This window comes from Lactuca saligna, chromosome 1 (genome assembly GCF_052625555.1).
Source record: "Lactuca saligna cultivar CGN05327 chromosome 1, ASM5262555v1, whole genome shotgun sequence".
NCBI classification, from domain to species: domain Eukaryota; kingdom Viridiplantae; phylum Streptophyta; class Magnoliopsida; order Asterales; family Asteraceae; genus Lactuca; species Lactuca saligna.
The window spans coordinates 173,356,805-173,370,175 of NC_136417.1; the positions used below are offsets into that span (position 1 = coordinate 173,356,805).

General features: G+C 30.7%; 1 protein-coding gene across 1 annotated transcript; it reads left to right on the forward strand.

The window, feature by feature from the left end:
• Nucleotides 1–9,999: 9,999 nt before the first annotated feature.
• On the forward strand, nt 10,000–11,721 carry LOC145046196 (stem-specific protein TSJT1-like). Its single transcript, XM_078994499.1, has 4 exons — nt 10,000–10,264; nt 10,727–10,967; nt 11,086–11,206; nt 11,318–11,721. Exons 1-4 carry the CDS (start codon nt 10,071–10,073, stop codon nt 11,503–11,505), a joined length of 744 nt encoding a protein of 247 aa, XP_078850625.1. The 5' UTR covers nt 10,000–10,070; the 3' UTR covers nt 11,506–11,721.
• Nucleotides 11,722–13,371: the final 1,650 nt, after the last annotated feature.

Here is a 13,371-nt window from a genome sequence, read left to right on the forward strand (position 1 = left end):
AAGTCACATAGTGAGTTCTTTTGGGACTCCTATGAAATAGACTATGACAAGACCCTTAATGATCTTATCTATTTTCTTGGTGCTGCTAAATCAGAAATGATTTAGTGTACTAGTATAGCAAATTTGGTTAGGAGATAAACTTCCCAAAACTTTATGGACAGGGACAATAGTGACACATGAAATCCAGAAATGCATTCTCTTCCCAATGGAAAGGGATTGGCCATAGTCAACTTGGTTGACCAAATGGTAAAAAGAAAGGCTAATTCTGAGATAGTCCCATGTACTATTACCTAAGGGTCCATATGTTTCTACTGCCAAAGGAAGGGTCTTTGGTTACGAAGTTGCCAAACTTACCTAAGGATGGTAAAGTCAATAAGTTTGACTTTATTCCAGGTAAAGTCCATTGTCTAACTCTATTAAGTTCCTACTTGGAGATTCTTATTACATGATGTGGCTGGGTCATATGTTGATGTTTTAAGAATCAAAGAAAAGTAAAGAAACTTAAAGGAAGTATATGTTGATTCTGATCGCGAAGATGGATTTCAATCGCATGGTTCTGTGATTAGAATTTTGAGCAGGTGCTTAAGAGTTATGATAGATTTCTTAGGAATAGATGACAATAAATTTTCATATACATTTGCATTGTAAGGATTAGTTTTTCTGCAAAGTTTTAAAATAAAAGAAAAGTTTTTAATTTTATTTATTTTAAAATATCCTTACAATGGCATTTGAAAAAAAAAAGATGTTGCTTATATGATTCCATTGATAGCAATATTGGAAATATGAATTTGATTCTTTCATTTGTGGTAGTGTCTAAATTTACCAAATAAGGAAAGATTCTCATCACCCAAGTTTCATATGGATAGAAACTTGGAATCATGCAAGTTTTATAGTATGATGAATGAGAACTTTCGAGCATTGGAAAATTAAGACTAACTGCTTGTTCACATGGATGTGTGAGTCAAGAGAAGGACTAAGGGATCAAGTACACTTTCTTGTGCACTTGTCAAAGTCCACCACAAAAGATGGATAAGACTATTCGTCATGATTTACTAAGGTTTAGTAAATATGATTATACTTAAAAGCTTAAGTATAATTCTGAAGGATTGGAAAATTTTCAGTGTATGACAGAACGAATAAGAAGAAACAAATTAGGCAGAAGGATAAAAGTTTCTCAAATCTGAAAAGTTGGGAGAGTACTTTAGTATCATGTTTTAAGATCATCTTAATGATTTTGAGACCTTATCACAATTCATCCTAAGTACATTCTGATAGTTAAGAAGAGGAGTTATGAATTTTTGAAGTGGTAAAATCAAGAAGATGATTCATACTTCATTCCAAAAAAATTCATAGAGTTATACTCTTAGATTGTAACTTGAGTGACATGTCTTAAACAAGGTTTAAAACACTTGTCAAATGTAAGAGTAAAAGTGTCCTACTCTTGTACATTTGAAATTGGTAAGTTGTGATGTTTTGAATAAAACAAAGACCAACTTAGGCCAATTGTGTGAAGTGTTTGTCTTGATAAAGAATCCGCACTATCTCTTGAATATTTGGCAAGATAGTCTTATATGTCAAGGAGAAAGTGGGAGTCTAAAAGATCCTGAAAGGGTCTCAAGAAGTAATCAAGAATAAAACCAATATTTCATCACTAGCACACAACTAGAGGTTTATAACCTATCGTGTTGACATTTTTGTGCCCATTCCACTTAAGTTGGCTATACATTTGAGTTCTACATGTTCTCAATTATTTGCATAGCTACTTGGAAGCAATGGCAGATCCTTGAGCTGCCAGGTGGCAAGAAGTTAAGATTGCACAAGTTCAATCCATATGAGTTAGGAGTTGTCAATAACCTAGTCTTGTGAGTTTGGTTTTGACAAATTCACATGGATAGAAACACTTACACCATAAAATCTAAGTGTCATAAGGTTTCTCTTCGATTCATGAAAATGATGGTAAGGAAACTCTTTCACTAAGTAGATTTTAAGTAGATAGCAATTGTGATATTTTCAGTTCTCAAAGTCGTTAATGGAGCGTGCGTGGTTAACTGACACACTAACATTGACTTATGAGAAATGGAAAAAGGTATAAACAATTGAGACTATGATTACGGCGTCCCTTTTCATAGTTCTGGAATTGCTTAGACACACCTGGAGCTATCTAAGAGAGGTGTATGATTCTGATAAAGTCTTATCAAGGCAATCTAGTATCAGAAATCTGAACTTTGGTAAGAAAGTCAATAAAGTATTGTTTTTCCTAGAAGTCCAACTGATTTCTGAGTACATGTCAAAGCTAGTGGGAGCATAAGTATTATGCTAATAATCATCACATTAGTGGGAGCATGATAATTATGATAAAGGTTGCAAGTTAGCAATGTTAATTATAGAAAACAAAAGGTCTCAATTGTGAAAAAGTTGTTTTGCTATAATTAAGGGAGAGGAAATTATACTTCATCTAAAATCTAAAAGCTTAGATTGAGATCTTAATCGTATTTAGTCAATAATATATATGAATTTCATTTTGGAATGGCTCAACATAAGGAAATTCTATATATGGGTTCATTATTTGCATTCTAAAATTCGATTATGATTACGACCTCCCTTTTCATAATCTGAATTATGAGAACTTGGCAAATAGAAATGGAAATATTATAGCAAAAGACTGGTTTAGTCTTTATGTGAAAAATCATGAATCGTGTCCCATATGCTTCGGATATAGGATCGATTACATGTGCTATATTCATTCTTTCTAAGTTTTTCCAAATGCCTGGGGCATTAAGAAGGGAAAAAGGTATAGAAATTGATATGAATAAAATGATTAAGCAATTGTCGAGGACAATCTAAGGTTTACCAAATATTGGTTGCTCAAGGACAGTTGGAAGTATAGTGTTAATTATTGGAAGGACCATATTGACATATTCTGAAAAGAGGCAACTCTTGTTCAGAAGTGATAGTCAAAAGGGAAATATGGAAATGATCCCATAGGTGGAAGTTGTTCAATAAATCTGTGTAAGATTAAAAAACTTAATGCAAGAAGGATGTTTCCAAGGATTTGATCTCCTTTGGAATACTCTTTAATGATTGTTGCCAAGTGAATTTATGCATAATCATTACAAGAGGATCAATGCATATAAGTTTAGAATCTAACAGATTTTAGTAAATGGCATGAATTTGGAATTCTTGCATTTGCAGTAAGGGTTTGGGACTGTGAAAAGATGATCATTGGAGTTATGTTCAATCGATCGAGTTCACAAAGTAAGGATCATAGACAAACATAGAGTGCATACTTGGTGTATGGCAAAACTATTGTTTAAGAAAAACATAGTGTACATGCTTGGAGCATGGGACAACTAGTGTTTTTAATTCAAGTATAAAGTTGATAAAACCGAAACAATGAATAATGAGTAATCAGTATGGTGATAAATAAACGTGTTTATTTATATTCATAGGGTTTGATACCATATTTTATTCATTTATTCTTGTGTTTCACTTTGCATGTTTTGACTTCCAGAATAAACTAAGTTATTCTTCCGGAATGACTAAGTTATTCAAACCATCCACAGTCGGTCATATGTTGGAAGTAGATATGAATCAAGACTGTCATGGGTTGGCTTGTAGAGGTCCAATTTGTTGGACAAAGGGCTACAAAACTCATGAGTTCTCATGAGTTCTGAGTATTGGATTCAACCCACACTCATTGGAATCACTTCATGGATTTTATCACGAGTGATCATGGGATGATAATATCTTATATTCTTCAAAGCTAGAGATATGAGATGTTACTATGAGTTGATTGTACATTGATTGCACGAAAACGCATTCGGTAACTCGGTGTTATAAAACGTGCCTTTGTGTATGATTCAACAAGTAGTAGAACAAGCCATATGAGTCGAAGTTTATCCATTCCTTTTACCTTCGGGATAAAAGCGGTATCTGTGGGCCCCTTGATGATTTATGATGACACATGTGAGTGCTTGGCCAAGCCAGGACTGATTTGATCTGTTTAATCAGTCAGTTGTCATGAATCGGAAATCGAGAAACAACAAATGGACAGAGAGAATGATTATAATCCATGTCTCAGTCCATATGATATCTAGAATGGAGAAATATATGATCCCTTATATAATGGACAATTTTGTTGAAAAAGATCAGAGTTCGATAGCGGCTTTAAGAGCTACGATTGCCAGCTAGGTTTTGAAGTCATACTCAATAATAGTTTTAGACCTATCCAAGTGGGAGACTGTTGGATTAATGTCTAAGTCCATAACTATATTTGGTATGTACTTGACTCGACCCGACATGGGCCATTTGGGTTGCACTTCACCGGCACAATTTATATGGATAGTCTTTTGAGAATAGTATATTTACGATTTATATTAATATATTATAAGTTCTAATATATTAATATATAATCATATTATTTAATTAGTATTGATCAAGAATTAATTTATAATTAATTAAGTGATCAAAATGAACTAATTAAATATGGACTCTTATATATATATATATATATATATATATATATATATATATATATGGAATGGGCCAAGTTCATTTAGGTTGGGCTAAGCTTTCATGGATAGTCCATGGAGTGTTTAACCCATGGATCATATGAAATGAAAGTTCATGGGTTTAACCCTAGTCTCCATACTATATAAAGATGTCATTGGTTGGTGAAATTAGCACTAGTGTGGGTACACTAAGAAGGGCTAACCGATTTCACTAGAGAGAACCAAGTATCTATATTCTCTAAAGTCTTTCAAGGTGTTTTGGTGATTTGTGATTCCACTTGAGGCTTCCACACTATTGGGGCTAAGCTCTTAAAGCTTGAAGACATCAAGCTACATCAAAAGGTATGTCATCTAACTAGTAATGTGTAGTATAAAAGCTTCATAATATGCTAGTTAGGATTTAAGCCTTGGAAAGTTCTTATTTGCATGTATAATAGAGAAAACATAGATCCAAGGTTTATAGGGTTGCATGTACACCATAAGAGTGTTAGAATACTCAAAACCCATCAAGATCATCTTCATCTGGAGCTATTTCGAATATGTCCTTTTTTATGACAACTAAATAATCATCATCATAATGAAATTGAGCTTTAATCTCATCTTGCTGCACACCAATACCTTTACCAAGCTCTTCTTCAAGAACTTCATCAGAATTATCTTCTAATTCACTTTCTTGGTCACTAGTCTCATAATTAACATCTAGGTTACATTCTTGAACAACATCTGGCAATTCTATAAATTCTCATGCTACACATTCACCTTACTTTACATACATTTGACCTTTAAAAAAATAAATCCTCATCATCACTACTTCCATGTATTTTAGGTTCCAAATGATTTTCAATATAATTTGAATTATCCATTTCCTATAAATATGCCTCATACTCATCTTCCAAGTCCTCTCTAGAGTTTATGCCATCATGTATATCAGTTTGCATATTTCCTATATTTGGCTCATCTTGTAACTCATATACATGGTCAATGACAATGTTAATGAGAGGGTAAATTATTTGGCTTTATGTGACTTGAGTAAATAGAACAAGATGCAAGTTTACATCTACTTACGATTCAAGACCAATTGTTAAATTCATCATGTCTATATTCTTATTACAAATCCTTTCACGTTTTCTCTTGGTAAGTATTCCATATAAACCCTCCTCAACAATATTCTCAATAATTAAATTATTAAGGAACATGAAGAAAGTGTGCCTAGTGGTCCTATCATGTTCAATATAAATACTCATCTATTTATTGTTAAAAATGAAGTTTGACATTACTATGACATATTGATCATTACCTAAAGCTTGCAACCCGAAATCTAAATTTGACCCAAGGGTCAAATAGTAGTAATAAACGACTTCTCCTTTTAGAAAAGTATACCCTAGTTATTTAATCATAGAATTCAATTTATAGACTAAAAACTCTTCAATGTCGACATAGTCAAAAGAAGCTATTTTGCCCTTCACGTACTTGCATCATGGTGGGTGAGTGAGCTCACCCCATGGTGGATCTTCATTGTGATATTAAAAAATCCACTTATATTTTTTAAGTGAAAAGGATTAAAACAACATCCTCATGCTTTCAACATGTATAGATATGAGGGAAAAGTAAAAACGGCGACTTACTATAAACTTCTTTCAAGTCAAAATCTGAGGATGATCCACCGTGTAGACTCCACATTTTTGGAAGCATTTAAGTTCGATAATCGAAAATTAGGGTTTTGCTACCATGTAATGAAGATTGAGGAAAATGAGAGGGTTTTCAACTCATGGTTCTTGCATGGGGGAAGGTGAATAAAAAAGAAGAAATAACTTTCTTGGTAAACACAAACGTGAAGGATGACTAGTGATATGACACGCTGTAATTAAGTTAAGTAAATGGCATCAAATGAATGAGCTACGTAAAAAGATGCTATTACCCTCACATGTTATGCACGCAAGGGACATTAAGCAAGAATTGATTGATGTTGTCTATATGAGGTACCATTTATATAATATAGACATAATATGAGGACCGACTTTGTCCATTTTCTTAAAATTGAGTTTCGTGTGTCTATTTCACGATCCCACGAGGATCATTTATGTAACTTTGTCTAGTTTTTCCAACTTTTGCATTGTCTCATATACATTAACAAACCAAATTTTCTCGATGATTTTATGGCACTTGACTTTGATGAAATAACAAAGATGATTTAAAATAAAAGGAAATAATAAAACGAGTTAAATATTGGGTTATTTTATAAAGGAAAATCTCCAGAAAACTCACTATTTAGGACCAGTTTACAAAATAGCTACAAATTAATTTTCTTTTACAAAAGTCCTAAAAACTGGTAAAATGTTACATTTTGACAATTTTTTCTAGTTTAGCCGGTAACAAATTAGTTTGGGACTATTTCGTAAACGGATCCAAAATATTGAGACTATTTCGTAAACTAACACGAAATATTGAGATTTTTTTTGCAAAAACCTTTATTATTATTATTATTATTATTATTATTATTATTATTATTATTATATTAAAAATGCAAATAAATATATTATTTTTTTAAATTCGTTATTATTAATATTATTTAATAAATACATGTATAAATACATTTTAAATACATATAAAAAAAATACTATATATAAAAGATATGTATAAATATAATAAATATATATGAAAAACATTTGTATATATTTTTACATCTTAATAAATGTTTTCAAAGTTCTATTTCATTTAAACGTATTATTAAATACATCTAAAAAATATCTATATCAAAAAAGAACTTAAAAAAATTAATTTTTTTATTTTTTTTATTTTTTTTATTTAAATGTACTTATAAGTTGCGGAGAAAGAACTGGATAATGATTACTGATAGAGCATAATGATTACTGATAGAGCATATGTAGAATAAAAGTTTTTAGTAGATCTTAAACATCTCTAAGATGCAGAATGAAGAACATTCCAACAAAATAATAAGAACAACAATTACATCATAAACATAAAGTAAATAATAAACATGTAACATCCCAAAATTTTCAACAAATTTTAATCTTTCAAAACAACCCATTCACTAAAGAGGTATTTATCAAAACCATCATTTCTAAAACATTATTTAAAATTAGAATCGTTTAAAACATAGTTTTCAAAACATTTTCATTATCAGAGTTTCCTAGAAATCATATGTTCCAAAAACACAATGATGCCTTAAAAACTTGGCAAATAAAATGGTGAGAACTTGATACCTTAAAAACTTGGCAAATAAAATGGTGGTTCTAGATTTAAGGCCTCTTCTCCAAGCCAAGCAACTCCTAGCTTCTATAGCTCCTTCAAAATGCACCAAAAAATGAACACCCAAGGTTCTCCACAAGCTCACACACTCAAGAAAAGAAGGTGATACTTGATTTTTGAGTTTCTGGATAGAGAAGGCTGGTAAGGAGGCTAACCAAGGGACTTAAGGACTTTAAAGAGGGTGCAACACCCTAAAAGTTAGGGTTTCCTTCCCAGCTGCCAACACGCCGTGTTGAGACATCTCGACACGTCGTGTTTGTTCATTTATCGCCGCGGCCAAAGTCATCTCGACAGTTCATGTTGAGGCTTCCAACACGTCGTGTCTCCAAAAAAATATAAACAATTGGAAAATAGGTTCATGCCGGAAACCAAGCATTACAAAACAACTTTGTTGTATCTTAACAAAGCTTGCTTGCAAGACTTGAAGTTAATGATTGATGAACAACATAAGTGTGAAGAAGACAATTTCTATTATTGATAATATGAAGGGTACAAGACATAGTTTTGAACAACTCCTAACCCTTCTGTTTATAGATTAGAAAGGTACAACATCACATCATGCTTAAGTATGGTGGACAGACGATCATGCTCAACATGTCTAACATACACGATCTATACAAAAGATTTGATCAGATAAAGTAACCAAAAATACATCTATTTAGTATAAATATTTTTTATATATGTATTTAATAATACATATAAATACGTTTAAATGAAAAAAAATACTTTGAAACGTTTCTTATGGTGTAAAAATATATAAAAGAGTTTTTCATATATATATATATATATATATATATATATATATATATATATATATATATATATATATATATATATATATATATATATATATATATATATAGAGAGAGAGAGAGAGAGAAAGAGAGGGAGAGAGAGATATGTATTTAGTATTTATACATATATTCATTTAATAATATTAATAATAACGAATTTAAAAAATAATATATTTATTTGTGTTTTTAATAAAATAATAAAAATAAAAATAAAAATTATTTTTTTTATAAAAAAGTTCTAATATTTCGGTTCAGTTTATGAAAAAATTCGAATATTTTGGATCAGTTTACAAAATAGTTCCAAATTAATATGTAACCGGTTGAACCAGGAAAAAAACTTTTTCAGTTTATGAAAAATCCTAACATTTTACCGAATTTTTTTATAAAAGAAAATTAATTGAAATTATTTTTCGTAAACAGATCTAAAATATTGAGATTTTTATGAAAAATTTTCTTTTATCAAATTCAAATGCCATACATTCGTCGAGAAAAATTGGTTTGTTGACGTATATGTGGTCATGAAAAAGTTGAAAAAAAATTAACAAAAATATTGTAAAATATTTTTTTCATTTAAAAGTTGAAAAAAGTTTACAAAAAACTCTTATAATTATAAATAAAAAAGTCTAAAAAAGATTGTAAGTAATAAATCTGTAAAAAAACCTTAAATTTAGCATGAATTTATAATAAAATTTTGCATTCGAACAAGATATTTAATAAAATTTAAAATCTAGCTCCAAAATATAAAATTTTAAAAAAAAATGATCTATTAACTAAAATAGCATGTAACCATAGATAAAACATAAATCGATTATCTTTTAAAATATAATACCGATTGAAATTTTTTAAAAAGCTAGTTTCCATATATATTAGTTTTTTGTTAATTATAAAAAATTAACTAATTGTTGAAAAAAAGGAAAAAGACGAGGATGAACATATTGAGTTGGATCATCGTCACCTTCACGTGGACGAATTGGTTGTTCTTTGGCCCCACCTCAAACAAAAGTGTACTACCTTTCTTTAAAAAATGAAATGATTTTTTGATAATTATAGTAATTATAGTTATATAACTAAATATCTCTATTGTTATGTTTTTTAAAAAAAACATTCAATTGAAATTTTTTGTATTAATAAAATAACTAAGAACAAGTTTGTATTATAGTTAATTATATTTATATATCATTAATTTAATCATTATAACTATTACCCCAACAATGAAATTAATAAACATCTGTAAATTAAAAGAATATGTTGTATTTTCTTATGTTTAACTCCGAACAAATAAATAAATAAAAAGTTACCTTTTTATCAAAGAAATGACCCACCATATCTCGAGTCACATGTCTTATCCATTTTTTTTGTTTTGGATAATATTGCCATATCCCCTACCAAATATTACGACTATAAATACCTTCACATATAAACACTTTAAAATTCACAATCATCTATTCATTTCATACAAAAATCTACATCTCTTTCGTTTATTATCAAGAAAAACATGTTGGCCAATTTCAAGAAAAGTTTGGTGAGTGCACCAAAAGAACTCAATAGTCCATCACATGATCAACAACGCAAATATCATCATCAAAATCAAGATCCTACGAACCATTTCTTGAATTCCAATCCCAATTCTCTCTCATTTTCTTTTGGAAATGATGCTTCTTTGGCGTTTGATCCTTCTTCCCAACAAAGGTAACCTTTTCATCGTTACATTTATCTGTAATAAAGTTGTACCCTTTTTTTATTCAAATTATGTAAAACTTGGTTTATATACTAAATATACACAAAGCCATTTATTTAAAGACAAAAGGTAACATTTTATTTGTAATTCGTTGTAATTCATGTATAATTCGTATGAGTTATATAACTTAGTCAAAAAGTGAAATATTGTTGTATAAACTCCTTAAGTATCCATATAAATTGATAAAAATAAAACAAAACATTTTTGAATTGCATAGATAAGCATTCAACCTGTTACCACAGTTTCTTGTAATGACTATTTTGTTACAAAGATTTGCAAAAAATGAAAAGTTGTTGCTTAGATACGCATGCATTAACCCTTTATTTTCTACACGACACAACAAAAAAGAAATCTTTCTAGTGTTATAGAACGACTTTTTTTTCGATTGTGACATTAGTGAAATGTATTTGCAGGTTGTTTAGTAGCATGGATGACATCTATTGCATGTTTTTGGGAGGTCTAGACAACTTGTGCACTCTTAACAAGCAATATGGGCTAACAAAGCTGGCCAATGAGCCCATGTTTGTGATCCAAGCTTACAAAACTCTTCGTGATCGTGGCCCATACCCGGCCCACTCAGTCCTCAGGGAGATGGAGGGTAGTTTTGGGTTTATACTCTATGATCTCAAGGCTAAAACTGTCTTTGTCTCACTTGTAAGTGTCCTTTCAATACTTATATAGTTATACTCTCTCATGTATCATGTTATTTACAATAATAAAGAGGGCATGTTCGACATTTTACTTAATATGGCAAATTGGTGGTGATGAATAGGGTGCCGATGGAGGAGTGAAGCTTTTTTGGGGCATAGCGGCTGATGGCTCCGTTGTAATTTCTGACAACTTGATGGTCATAAAGTCTAGCTGCTCCAAGTCATTTGCTCCCTTCCCAACCGGTAAGGGTTCCAAAACTTTCAATTTACTTGAAGAAAGGGTAATTTTGTCTTTTCATTATGATTTGATATTGTATGTATATTGATGTTTGTGGATTTTTGTTTGTTGTATAGGGTGCATGTATCATACAGAAGGGGGATTAATGAGCTTTGAGCATCCAAAGAACAAAATGAAGGCAATATCAAGGGTTGATAGTGAAGGAGTGATGTGTGGTGCTACATTTAAAGTTGATGTGTATTCAAAGACCACACAAGCAATGCCTAGGGTTGGAAGTGAAGCTAATTGGGCTACTTGGGGATAAGGGGCATGATAATTTCCTTTTGAATTTTTTGATTTTTATTGTATAAAATAATCAAATTTAGATTGTTGACTTTCACTATAGATTTCTCTCTTTGGAAAAAATGTGTTCTTATTGTCTTGTCTCTTTATAAACTATTTACTAAATTACATGTTTGGCCATTATTTATGGATAAGATGGTCATATTATAAATCGACGTCTGCTCAACATTGTCATCAATGATAATGATATGTTATTTCAATTGGCTGGATACTACGCGGGTGGTGTTTAATAAAACGCTTATGAATCTAAAATGTGATTGAATCAAAGAGGAAAATAAAGAAAGACCAAAATACATTCATGTGCATGACACATGATGGGTCTTAACGATTCAACATAAGCAACAATTAGAATGAGAGACCAATATTACAACAAATAAATCATGTAAACTAAAATGTTATTTTCAACTCATGTTAGACAACTAAGATGATCATTGTATAAATCGATCGTCTACTTCAAAACGTTTACTTCACATGCTCAACATTGTCGTAAGGAAGTTGATCAATGATAATGATATGTTATTTCAATTGGGTGAATACTAAGTGGGTGGTGTTTAATCAAACACTTATGAATCTGAAATGTGCTCGAATCAAAGAGGAAGATAGAAAAAGATCAAAATACATTCATGTGCATGACACATGATGAGTCTTAACGATTCAACATAAGCAACAATTAGAACGAGAGACCAATATTACAACAAATAAATCATGTGAACTAAAATGTTATTTTCAACTCATGTTTTCTATATGGTCACCTGCTATCTCAATATTGAATAGGCCGCCATTGTTTTATATTTTACCTTTTTTGCCCATATTTTAAAATTTTATTAAAAATTTGGTTCAACTTAAAATTTTTGTTACGAATCTTCTTAAATTTAGTTTTTTTTACAAGTTTATGTTTCTACAACTTTTTGTTACTTTTTTATTAATGGTTAATAATGTTGTTTTTTTAAAACTTTTCTTTAATCTACAATATATATATATATATATATATATATATATATATATATATATATATATATATATATATATATATAAATTTTTTTTTGACAAAATTACACAAATGATCCCTATAGTATGGTGAAATTGGCACATAAAGTCAAACTTCAACAAAATGGTCAAAGTCGGTCTATTTCAATATTACATAAAAGGTTCCTCCGCCAAACGACGTCAATCAATTGCTATTTGATTTCACGCACGTGCATAACATGTGAAGGTAAAATTATCTTTTTTATGTAACTCATTCAAGTGGACTTATTTAAAGCATTAGCCCTACTAATCTCTCTCTCTCTCTCTCTTTCTCTCTCTCTCTCTCTCTCTCTCTCTCGTTCTTCTCCAACTGTTACAAAAAGCGTTCCTTTCGAGAACACACAAATTCACAAATGGTCGTTTGTTTATACAGTCAAGGAGCTATAATTATGACATCGTGGACCGACAACAACCCAAGTAGAAGGTTTGGGTCTGCTCGAAGTTTAGGTCGAAGCTCTTATCAATTGGATGGTTTGATCCACCGATGTGCCCTAGATCCATGTAAATCATTAACGAGTTGTTGAGGGGATGAAACAAGCTTGAAGTTCTTCATGCTAGAATATGCAAGTTTTTTATCACTACAAAAAATATGTCATTTAGTGGCATACAAAAAGTACCACTAAAACCCCAAAAATATCACTAAAGGTTTCTCAAAGAATTAGTGGCACACATAATAAATGTCACTACAAACACTCCCACTAAAACCCTTTTGTGACACTTTTTGCTTTTGCCACTGCAATTTTTTAAGCTTTTAGTGACACGTTTTTAGATGCCACGGTAAAAGAAAAGTTTTTGTGACACA

Bases quoted from the DNA above. Each gene is read 5' to 3' on its own strand.
- LOC145046196 (XM_078994499.1), top strand. From the start codon at position 10,071: ATGTTGGCCAATTTCAAGAAAAGTTTGGTGAGTGCACCAAAAGAACTC. The intron at 10,968-11,085 runs GTAAGTGTCCTT...GGTGATGAATAG, and splicing joins AAACTGTCTTTGTCTCACTT to GGTGCCGATGGAGGAGTGAA. The intron at 11,207-11,317 runs GTAAGGGTTCCA...TTTGTTGTATAG, and splicing joins ATTTGCTCCCTTCCCAACCG to GGTGCATGTATCATACAGAA.